The sequence below is a fragment of the Cheilinus undulatus genome, linkage group 13 (genome assembly GCF_018320785.1).
Source record: "Cheilinus undulatus linkage group 13, ASM1832078v1, whole genome shotgun sequence".
Lineage (NCBI taxonomy): Eukaryota > Metazoa > Chordata > Actinopteri > Labriformes > Labridae > Cheilinus > Cheilinus undulatus.
The window spans coordinates 12,946,412-12,958,911 of record NC_054877.1 but is presented as its reverse complement, the minus strand read 5'-3'; the positions used below and the strand labels follow the sequence as shown (position 1 = coordinate 12,958,911).

General features: G+C 38.5%; 1 protein-coding gene across 3 annotated transcripts in view; it reads right to left on the bottom strand.

Moving 5' to 3' along the window:
• Window positions 1-4,903: 4,903 nt before the first annotated feature.
• The window catches only part of LOC121520419 (guanine nucleotide exchange factor VAV3-like), a 114,291-nt gene continuing 106,694 nt past the window's right edge, over window positions 4,904-12,500 (bottom strand). For all 3 annotated transcript variants that reach the window (XM_041803853.1, XM_041803854.1, XM_041803855.1), the window contains exons 26-27: window positions 8,856-9,004; window positions 4,904-5,742 (exon numbers count right to left, since the gene is read on the bottom strand). In XM_041803853.1, coding sequence (XP_041659787.1) covers window positions 5,701-5,742; window positions 8,856-9,004 — 191 coding nt within the window. In that variant the 3' untranslated portion in view covers window positions 4,904-5,700. The remainder of the gene's footprint in view (window positions 5,743-8,855; window positions 9,005-12,500) is intronic.

The window sequence follows — 12,500 nt, the reverse complement described above, 5'->3', positions numbered from 1 at the left end:
ACTCCATGCATGCAACACAGGCAACAAAAAACTCTGAGTGTACTCAGTGAATAACTTGTAGATATCTGCCGTGAATTTGAACATCTTCAAGTATACTGTAAGAGTCTTAATCATCTTCTAAAACATTGGTATTTTTATAATGATGGTTTTGTGCAGAACATGAGAGAGAAACTGTTAAACCAAAGGATCTGTTTCACCAAGCTGCACTGCAAATGACTTCCGCCTACAAATGGGAGATTAATTTGGAAGTCCTGAGTGTTTGTTTTAACTAGTGAAATGTGCCCAATTTAACAAGAGAGAAATGATTTCATCCTGCAAACAGCAGCTCTCTTTATGAAAATTTGATGAGAGGGGCTGCAGATTGTTTCCTATTTCAGTGATGTTAAGTTAGAAAGAAAACATGCAATGTGATGGAGCTTACATGCTCTCATATCAGAGCGCTCTCCCCTGCTCTGTTTGTTTAGCCATTATTTGAGCTCTGGCAGCTCTCCACCGCACCTCCAGCTCCCTGTCTGTCAGACAACAATGTGATTTGTGATGCAACTGAAAAGCCTTTGTTAGTGCAATGAAAGATTTTCTGAAGAGGGAAGAATACCCTATCACATTTCAAAAGTACGATTCAAAGAGTGGGCTTTATTAAATATTGATGTCACACACATGCTTGGCGGGATGTTAACGTTTGAAGGAAAACAGCATCACTTAACGCCCTTGTGCTACCTTGCTCTGCGGTTAACAGCTCTTACATCACGCTTGAATCATTCATTCTGAAACCGAAAAGAGTCGAGGTAAACACAAAATCTAAGGAATGTAAAAGAGCTCTCCTTTTTCCACGATGAATGGTCAAAATATTAACGAGATCATTGGAGTGAAAACCTTACACTCCAGATGCACAATCCAACCAAGACATGCACTTTTAAAACTTACGTTGAAATACAGAATATAAGTCTCTCCAGCATGAAAGCTGCCGTCTTATTTGGAGTTTCTAGGAATGAAAAAATGTTAAAATGGTCTCGAGTGATGATTTCTGTATTTATTTTGATTAGTAATGTTGTAACGTCTTTAGTACCATCTGTTTTCACTGTATGTGGTTTGCACTTCTACTAGCCATAATACGGTAATTGTGCTCTCAGCCAGTGGTGACTGCCTGAAGCAGACTCAGCCCATGAGTCATGCTACCCACCTTAGTGTGCCATTTCTCTTTAACTAAGGAGACTTTTGTTAACAAACCAGTGCTCCACAAGCTTTTTGACTTAACAGTAACCTCCCAGTTTTCTTTGGATGCAGGGTTTTGACCTTGCAAGGGAGAAAAGATTGTAAAAAGTGTTGCAAAGCCCCCAATCTCTCAGTATGTGTCCTATGTATCCATACCTAGGGCAAATACAGTCATGGACAAAGTAATGTCACCCCTGGAATTCTTCCAGAAAATACACCATTTTGTAATTACAGATGTTTTTGGTATAAATGTGTTTATTGCCTTTATGTGCATTGGAACAACATAAAAAATCTGAAGAAAAAAGACAAAATTGACAACATTTTACACAAAACTCAAAAAATGGGCTGGACAAAATTATTGGCACCCTCAACTTAATATTTGGTTCCACACCCTCGGAAAAAAATAACTGAAACCAATCACTTCCTCTAACCATCAACAAGCTTCTTACACCTCTCAACTGGAATTTTGGACCACTCTTCTTTTGCAAACTGCTCCAGATCTCTCAGATTTGAAGAGTGCTTCTTGCAACAGCACTTTTAAGATAGTTTTAAGATCTCTTAGGTGTTAAGTGGGATTTAGATCCGGACTCACTGCTGGCCATTTCAGAACTCTCCAGCGCTTTGTCTCCAACCATTCCTTGATGCTTTTTGAGGTATGTTTGAGGTCATTGTCCTGCTGAAACACCCATGACCTCTGATGCAGACCCAGCTTTCTGACACTAGGCCCTACATTGCAGCCCAAAATCTTTTGATAGTCTCCAGATTTCATGGTTCCTTGCAGACAGTCAAGGCACCCAGTGCCAGAGGCAGCAAAACAACCCAAAACATCCTTGAACCTCCACCATGTTTGACTGTAGGTACTGTGTTGTAGGCCTCATTCCATTTTCTGTAAACAGTAGAATGATGTGCTTTTCCATAAAATTTCTCCCTTAGTCTCAACTGTCCACAAAATGTTCTCCCAAAAGGATTGAGGCTTACTCAGGTACATTTTTGCAAACTCCAGTCTGTTTTTTTTTTTTCAAGATTTATTTTTGGGCTTTTTTGGGCCTTTATTAGATAGGGGAGGACAGCGGATAGAGTCAGAAACAGGGTCAAGAGTGGGGGTGAGACATGCGGTGAAGGGCCTCAGGCAGGATTCGAACCCGGGCCGCTCGCGTACATGGGAAGCGCCTTTAACCACTAGGCCACCTGCTCCCCCAGTCTGTTTATTTTATGTCTATTTGTCAGCAGTGGGTTCCTCCTTGGTCTCCTGCCATAGCGCTTCATCTCATTCAGATTACGACGTATGGTCCGAGCTGACACTTTTGCACCCTAAGTCTGCAGGACAGCCTGAATATGTGTGGAAGTTGACTGAGGATGTTTATCCACCATTCCAACTATCCTGCGTTGCATTCTTTTGCCAAATTTTCTCTTCCGTCCACATCCAGGGAGATTAGCCACAGTCCCATAATTGTAAACTTCTTGATTATATTACGCACAGTGGACAAAGGAATTTCTAGATCTCTGGGGATGGTCTTGTAACCTTGAGATTGTTCATATTTTTCCACATTATAATTCTTGAGTCCTCAGACAATTCTGGGGTCTTCTTTCTCTTCTCCATGCTTGGTGTGACACACACAGGCACACAACACAAAGGTTGAGTCAACTTTTATACATTCTAACTGGCTTCAGGTGTGATTTCTAGATTGTCAGCACCTTTTACTGCCACAGGTGAGTTTAAATGAGCATCACATGCTTGAAATAAAATGATTTACCCACAGTTTTAACAGGGTGCCAATGATTTTGTCCGGCCCATTTTTTGAGTTTTGTGTAAAATTATGTCAATTTTGTCTTTTTCTTCAGATTTTTAGTGTTGTTCCAATGCACATAAAGGAAATGAACATGTGTATACCAAAAACATTTGTAATTGCAACAATTTCTGGGAGAAATTGTGTATTTTCTGGAAGAATTCCAGGGGTGCCAACACTTTCGTCCATGACTGTACAGTACCTATAAGAGGTATTAATCCCCTTGGATGTTTTACCTTTACAGCGGTTTTATAAATCAATCACAGTCAATGTAATCTGGCTTTTTTAACAAAAAATACAAAGACAACTTTAATGTCAAATTGAAAACAGATTTCTACAGAGTAATGTCAATTACATAAACTATGTATGGTAAAATAGGTGACTGCATAAAAATTCACCCCTTTAAACTGACCAACCTAATTCAACAGGGGTCCATACAGTTGGTGCTAGTAGTCTCACAACTAGTGAAATGAGGTTCACTTCTGTGCAGTGATGTATCTCAAGTGACTGTAGCATAAAGACACCTGTTTCTGGAAGGTCCAGTCACTGGTTTGTCAGTATTCATGGCTACCATTACACCATGAAGACAAAAGAACAATCCAGGAACTCAGAGAAAATGTTATTGAAACGTGTAAGTCAGGGGATGTCAACAAAAAAAATTTCCATGGAACTGAACATCCCCCAGAGTTCTAGTTAAATCCAGCATCAAGAAATTGAAGGAATATGACACATGTGTAAATCTGCCTGGATCAGGCTGTCCTAAAAAGTGAGTGACCGTGCAAGAGGAGGACTAGTGAGAGAGGCCACCAGGACACCTATGACTACTCTGAAGGAGTTACAAGCATCAGCAGCTGAGATCATATACTGTATTTTTATTCTATTTACATAATTTTGTAGAAATCTGTTTCCCCATAGACAGTAAAGATTTAAAAAAAAAAAAATAAAAAAAAAAAAAAATTTGGTCAACAAAGCCAAATTATATTGACCAAAATTAGTTTACAAATCAATAAAAAAGTAAAACACTGAAGCATGACCCCCCCCCCACCCCACCCCACCCCCAGACTGTGTCAGTTTAGGACGAATACAAATACTGTCAGACCCCTAATTATTAGTGCTTAAAGCAACAAAAAAATACACATTAATACATTGTTATCTGTTTCAAATGTAAACCACCTTTTTACTAAAACAGTCTGAGCCTTCAGTTTTGTAATGTTAATGTTGTGAAGGGCCCATTGGTCTAGGACAGTAATGTCTGTGGATAAAGCCAATATTAAAGAGATCCAAAGCTGATTGAAACCATGGAGACAAATGCGGACCAGGAGGCCGGGACAACCACTATAAATCCAATGTGCATGTACCGATATAATTAAATGGCATCTATGGAGGGCCTACCAGGGGTCAAGCCAAGCCAAGCCAAGCAGTTTAAGAAAGGCTCCATGTTATCCAAGATGGCAGAAAAGCAACAGAGTCTGATGCTACTTTTTTGCCTTTATATAAGTGCAACCTGTAGACATAATACCTGAGCAAAGGACAGTATGATGCAGCTTCTTTAAGTGCACAAAGATCACACTGATTTCCCACCTGTCCTTAGATATAAACATCCTCACCCCTGTCCACTCACTTGTGCTGAATTTTCTTTAATGTTTCCAGCTGCATTCACACATTGCCTCATCTCAGCAACTTGTATAAATTTTACTAGAGCCTGGCTGTGAAACGTCCACATGAAGTCAAAGTGAATAATTCATTTGTTGGTGGAATTTTCTGGACTATGTGGTATGCAAAATAGGACTTAAGACTCACAAGAAAACTACCTTTGATATTTAGGCTCTAATCCAATGCCTACTGATGATGGTGAAAACAAACTAAATTCACAGCAGTTTAAAAGAAAGGGTCACAGAACAAGATTCAAAGCTCAGATAACTTTATCAGCAGTGGATTCCAGGATCAACAACATCGTGTAGAGGTGTCTCTCTTTCAGGAGAAACAAGACTTGTGGTCATTAAGACTGTGCACAGCTCATATGTGGATAACATCAGTCCTTCATGCTGGGGTTCTGAAATCTTTCAACTGTCTTTCTGGAAAATGGTAAGTCATGTATTGGCAATGGCATTTAAATATAATCTCATATTAGACTCCTTAGAAAAATAAAAATGAACAGGGTCTCAGAGAGAACTTTGAACAAAAAAGTCTGAAAAGTGTTTCAAGAAAAGTTAAAGCTCCTCAAGCTCCTGCATCTCAATGTGCTGGAGTACCTGGGCTGCAGCCATCAGCAGGAGCTGTGTTCCAGTTGGGTGACTGAGACTTCCTGGTATCAAAACATGATGACAGTAAAGGCGAGTCTCACACCCATTTGATGGAGTCATCAATAATGAGACCAGGTGAGAATGAAGGAGGGGAGAAGGGGAGGGTTATCTGGGCACAGCACATGCACACCCCAGTTGGCCGCGGGGGCAGACGGGGCCATGGAAAGGCAAGATATGGCGCGACGCTCCTGGAATCAGCGATTTGACATCTGCTCACTGTGAGAGTCTGTCAGAGAGGGCAGGAGAAGGTTTTTGAGGGCACTGTCGCTTCCTCTTCAGTCTGAGTCGCTGGGTTTTATCAAAGAGATCAGACTCGCAGGGCACAGAGAGAGGCTGAGCTGAGAGAGTGGCGCTCACTCGAGGTGGTCAGTGTTGAATGGACGCTTAATCCTGCAAGGTCAGTCCTCTTCTTCCACATAGGTAGAGGGAAACCAGCCCATCTGAAAAGGAGAAAAACAATGAAAATAAGCTTAACTGCACCAGACATCATATGCTTATTCAATTTGTACTTTTGAAATTTTTCCTGTTCTTGGAAATTGGATTGGTGAATTGTCCACATGCTTAAGTGCACATGGTCTAAAAGTCTTACTCTATCCCCAGTCTGCATGGAAATACTCAGTATAAATACATGTTCTTAAAAGCCATATTAATGTGTACATGTATGTGAAAGTGGGCTTCTAAAATACACGTTCTTAATTATAAGCATGCTCAAACTTGGAAATCTGTACCATGCCTAAGTAGTTTGAGTCCCAAGGTGCAGTTTGTGCACAGTACATTACCTTGGCCCCAGCAGTGATGGAAGAGGTGGGTGTGCAGCATAGACATGACCTATAATTGATATGACTGTTCCTCTCAACAATCATTTTGAACCATGGTAAAGTGTTACAGAGTTGTATCTGACCAAAATAACTCAGGATAGGTCACAAAGTGAGTAAAGCTGCTGCCATATTATCTGTGTGTTTCTCCTTTGTGCTGACTCTGTGAGACTGTGCTTCTTGTGAACAATGTGTGTGTTAGATTATGACATGATCATGTATCTGTGCTCAGGATGAGGTAGACTGGGAATGGGGAACAAGCATGCATCAGCATGGTATGGACTGAAGCACGAGTAGGCAACTGCCCCTAGTGTGAGTGTGACCAAGTCAGATATTCACACAACAAAATCGTGTGGATCTTTACACCTCAATAAGACCCAGACTGGCCTAGATGTTCTATGTTTGCCTCATCACCCAACACCAGGCTTCCACCTGGAAGTTAACCTTTGAAGGAAGCTAGGGAGAACAAGTGTACAGTATCAGCATTACAAATGTTAAAAGTAAGAACTAAACATTGTTGGATGGATAAGCAGACTGATTACAGACAGTCTGAGCTTGCAGTTTGTTTTTTGATTAGTTAGTATGTGACATAACAGGTCAACTGCAGGAAAATCAAAAGCAGCTGGCTGATAGAGGCAGAAGTAACTCAAATTGCTGTCAATGAGTACTTGTACTTTCGAGTACATTTTGAAATCAGGAATTTTACTTTTAGTTGTACACTTAAGGTAAAGAATTAAACTTGATCATATTAAAAACTTAAACTACTGAGTAAATAAGGAACTAAAAGTCAAATATATTTCTGTCAAAGGTATGAAATTCATTAATTCATTTAGAAAGATGGGACTTAACCTGAATATCCTGGTTGGAGATCTATTCTCATGTTGTTATTGCCAATAAAGAAAGATTTAATCCTCAGTAGTTACTCATTACTCAGTTATTTAAGCAAACTTTAAAAACTTTTGACTATTACTTAAGCAGGTTTATACATCAGTTATTTTACTTCTACTTAAGCAAATTTTAATCAAAGTAACTAATTTTATTTGAGTACAAAAGTCTTGTACATTTTTCCACTTCTGGATAGAAGACATATCACTACCTTCTAGGGCTGGGCAATTAATCCAAAATAAGATTTATTGTAATATGGCCTGCAGCAATTTTCACATAGCAGAGGGTGCAATATTTTGTTAACCTGAAATTTGTGTCAAAATACTTGTTCAAACTGTTTTTTTGCAACGAAGATGTTATGCATCACATATTGTGCAATCATCCACAGGCTTTTTTTTTAGAATAGTCCACAAAAATCCTACTTTTTCATACATTTTTCTTATCAAATATGAGTATGACATGAAAATTATAACTCCTGCCAATACAGCAATTCCCATCCAATTTGCAATACAAGTCAAAATCATCACAATTAAATATTTTTCAAAATTGTTCAGCCCCAGTTTGATCTAATATTGTGTTGGTTAAAAAATTGAATGATTTATTGCTTGTGTTTGTTGGAGAAAAACACAATATTAGAAAGTTAAGAAATAATCGCATATTAAATCGCAATTGCAATACTGGGGGGGGGGGGGGGATCACAATTAGATTATTGTCCCCAAATCGTTCAGCCCTACCACCTACTGTGGTGGTGACATACTTGAGCAATAATTCAATTTTCCCCCAGTGTAACTGTTTACTGTTTTACAGTAAACTAAAACATGGAGCGTTATCAATTTAAATGGCCTATGAAAGACTTACGTCTTGCTCAACATAATGTTGCATTTAGACGTGCTGACGGAGAAGTTTAAGGAGGAAGAGAACTTTTCATACTTTCCTAATGTATTGTAAAGTCAGTTCTAAGATCTTCAGAGGTTTTATACTTTCACGATACCACATGTTTTAAACCAACACAATCTCTGTTTTTTTTTCAGGTTATGTCATAATATCCAACTGTACAGGGGCTTGGAACTAAAGAACTTCATCATATATTGAATGCAAAGTTGCTGAGAAAAAAGAGAGAACTAAGGTGGTCTGTTTAAAATCACAGATCACCCAAACCTGATTATGAGTGATAATACTGTCTACTTTTTAAGAAAAGATTGGTAGTATTTCAGTAATTAAGACCTGCTGGTGCATCTGTGTAATTTAGACACTGTGCAGTAATTTGACTAATAATAAATAAATACATGGGATCATGGTATTAAAACAGGTATAAATGTTTGATTTATTCTATTAATCTAACAAAACTTGAAATGCAGCTATCATTAAAACTCCCTGAATAAATCTGACACAGTGAACTAACAGTGTGATCTCTCACTGGCTTCCCACAATCAAAACACTTTTAGTCATATCCAACAATTCTTGAACACCTTTACTGCCCAGTTTACTACCTTTATTTTACAATATCTCATCTAAAAGTCACTGATAAAGCAATCACTTACAGGGACTGTAAAGTTTCAGTGCACTATTTAGACACACTAAATACCTCAGACAATAAAGTTGAACATAAACACTTCCTGTTAAGCTAGAGCAAGCTAATTATTCTAATTAATGTAAGCCAGAGTGCAGAAACATCAATCCATGAAAACTCCAGCTGACTCCATGTGCACTGGACAGATGTGTAACAAAATTTTACAACACCTACCACTGCAAATTTAGGGCACACAGAGGACACAGAAAGATGGTGAAATATAAAAGAAAGTGTGCAATGAGAAGCTGCAGCAGTGACAGGATCCTGCGTGCAGCAGACCTACCCTGCCGTCGACCTCTCCTTTCCACCATCCGTTGGACATCTTGGTGTAGATCTTGATGATGTCACCCTGCAGCAGAGAGAGCTCCCGAGTGTCTCTGGAGCAGAAGTCGTAGCGTGCTACTGCAATACCCACCACCCTGGGGGAAAACACTGAGACAAGAAGGGTTATTAGTGCAAGACACCTGGTTAGATTTTACAAATAATCTGAGATTACTCACAGAGATTTCACTAAAGATCTACAGTAACTCCATAAGTACAAAGAGGCAGTCACTGTTATCGTGTGCACTGGGGCTTTAAGGCCATCTGCTGTCATCAGACCTCACGAAATCAGTCACTGCAAGTGCAACAGTTTAATCAGAATCTAATCTAAAGTGTGGATGAAAAAAGGTTCCCTCTGGGTGATGCAACTTCTTTCTTAACTTTATTATGCACTTACTTTATAAAAAACATTCTCATACTGCACTATCTAATCTAAGATGCCCTGCCCAGCCAAGGTTTGGAGAACTTCTCACCTTTGTCAGCCTTTTGAAGCCTTTTAAAGTATTTTTTACTTTGTATTTGGAAATCCAGAGTTTTTTAATAGTTATTCTTTGAACTCTAAGATCTGTTACCTTTGAAGCAGTAGTAAAGGCAGATATGTTTGATGACTACCCCAAACTGACCTTATTCTAAAAGTTTAATAAAGAGATAATACAGAGCTTAACAAATTCATTAGACCACCACCCAAAGTAAGGTTTATGCCACAGCTGCCCTAAATTAACAGCATTGCTAATTACCAAAATCATTTTTTATGTTTCTGCAATGGATAATACACCAATATGTGGAAGCTCATAAACCAAAATGATATTTTTAATGCTAAAATGTCATTATTATTGTTATCCATGAATTTTCACATTAACTGATTTACAAAAAAACTGAAAAAATAGTAAAGCACATTAATATTTCTTGATTAATATGTCAAACTATAGTTATTTACTTGCATTCCTGAACAGAAAAATTAGTTTTTGTGGTTGAACGTTATGCTTGATTAATTTCTGACTTCTCAGAGAAGCCCAGTGAGCCGGCTCAAATTTGGGTATAAAAAGGTGAATTCAGTTTGAAACTCCTCCTTCCTGTTCAAAATGTTAAAACGTGGAGAGCTCACTGAAAATGAAAGAGTCCACATTAAAGCACTTCATGATGCTGGATGGTCTCTGAGACAAATATGACAGGTGGTCTAATAAATTTGTTAAGCACTGTACATCTCAAGGATCTACTCTAATAAATGACTAGCCTGACACTGGCCCAACATGGCCCCTCAGGCACAGGCCAGGACTGGACATAGCCACATATCCATATTTCACCCCAGATTTTTCTGTTTTTGTCAATTATTTTTGTTTTGTTTAACTAAAAAAAAAACCTAACCAGATGCAGATTTTCAGCACAAATCATAAATAGAGACACACTGCCCAGCTCTGCTTGTCACGTTTCATAAATTAAGATGTCATTTCACTCCAAATGGTTTATTTACAAAAATATTTACAGAAATATTTATCTGAAATCACATAGTGATTTGGGGGACAAGTGAGAGAGAGGGAGCACAGTTAGTGAAAGATAAGTGAAAAGCAGTAAAGAGTGTAGTGTCTGGGGTACAGATGGCCTAGCAGTTAGGTCACACCCCATGTACGTGGGCAGCCCAGGTTCAAGTCCAGCCTGTGACACCTTCCCCACATGTCTCTCCCCCAATCCCTCATCCTTGTTTTGGATGCTAGCCACTGTCCTCCTCTCTGAATAAAGTTATTAAAGTCCTAAAACTATATCTTTAAAAATGAGTGTAGTGTCTGTTAACAGACTAGTGATGCCCAAAAAAGATCTGTGCTGTCACGGCACAGAGATGTCTACACGTCTTCTCCTCATCCTCACTGCTTCAAATATCATAAACAATAAATAGGCCACAGCTGTTATACATGCATCTGTGTTGCACTCATTAAGATCTCATCTGGACAGATTTCTCACATTAAAACAACTCAGGACTCAAGTCATAACAGCCAACTTAAAAAAAAGTCACACTCAAGCTGCTAAGCATAAAAAATGTGCTTTTCATACAATAACTATAGAAAAATTTCACATTAAGATTTTATTCTACTTTCATTGAGCTATTTTTTCACTTACAACTGACCTAAATATTGATATCAAATATTCTCTTATTTTTTTTTTAATTTCTAACCTTTGAATGACAGTTTTTTGTCATGATGCCACAATGTTTTTTCAATTGAAAAAATACAGAAAAAAAATCATAATTTTCAGAATACTGCATGCAAAGTATTTGTTCTGTTGAATTATTACAGCCTGGAATATGTCAATAATTAGCAGCAAAATCATTTTTTATGCATTATCATTTTTTGCATGCTTAGCATGTTTTTCTCCATATGCCAAACATGGTCAAAATGACGCTATCTGGTGGAGAGTAGTAAAAATGATCAATTTCAAAGCAAACAGCCCAAATTGGCATCTAGATATGATAAAAAGTATGTATTATGTTTAATCAAAGTGAGATCAAAAATTGCAGTTTAAATGGATTTCAATGGAGCATTTTTTTGCACCTAAGAGCTTGAGTGTAATTCTTGCTATAAACAGTGCATTTTAGGAGCTGAAGCTGAGCTGTAAATAACAAAATCAAATAAAAACACACAATCTTGCCAAAATGTATGCCATATACATGAGCAAAACCAATATTATCAAAAAATTAAGAATTAAAAGCATGTAAAATGTGCACAATCTCCCCTAAGGGCTAAATCATGCCCAGGCTGCTTAAAACAGTTATGACTGACAGGGCAAGGCTTCCTAGAGAAAGTACACCGGCTCGGGTAGGGATGGGCAGTATGCCAAATGCTAGTGATTTTGGCTAACATTAGCTGTCCTTCCTTTGCTGCAAACTGTCTTGCCTCCACTGACTTACCCTGGACTCAATCAGTAGTCATTTCTGAAGCCAGGGGTTCTGAAATGTCCTCCTAAAGTTCCCAACAGGACCTTCCATATGATGCTGAATGTAAAGAGTAAAGTATGACATTCAGCAACATATCTACCTCTGCCTTTATTCCTTTATGACATGGGCTCAAGTTTATACAAAAGTCACTCAATTCATCAACTGAATGTATATCAAAGTCAAATTATGGGTCATGTCAACAGTTTTAAACGGCAAAGACCGTTGTAAGGTCATTCTAACCTTACAACCTAGAAGAGTTGGGCTTGACAAGGATCTGCAATTCTAAGGTTAGTAAACCAATCAGAGGGCCAACTTTGGGTCACTTCAGCCCAGCTCAGACCAAAGATTTGCAAAGCCAAGAGACGGTTTTAGAATGTTGCTGACGAGAGTCGCAGCAGTCTGAACTGAGCATTGCAGCTCGAATCAAGCCGTCTGATGTAGTCGCCAGCGATTCAGCCTGTCAAGTCCCAGAGAGCTTGAGTTAGAACAAGCAGAGAAATGTCATAAGAGAAATATAAATCTTGTTTCCAAAGGCTATATACACCAATTCTGTCAGATACTGATGCTAGTAATTTTAGAAATATCTCTTTTCTCATCGATCCTCCTGATAACCTCTTGATAATCTAAAGATATCTGCTGATAGTTAATTTTCCACTGACATACTCAGTTCCTACAGCCTTG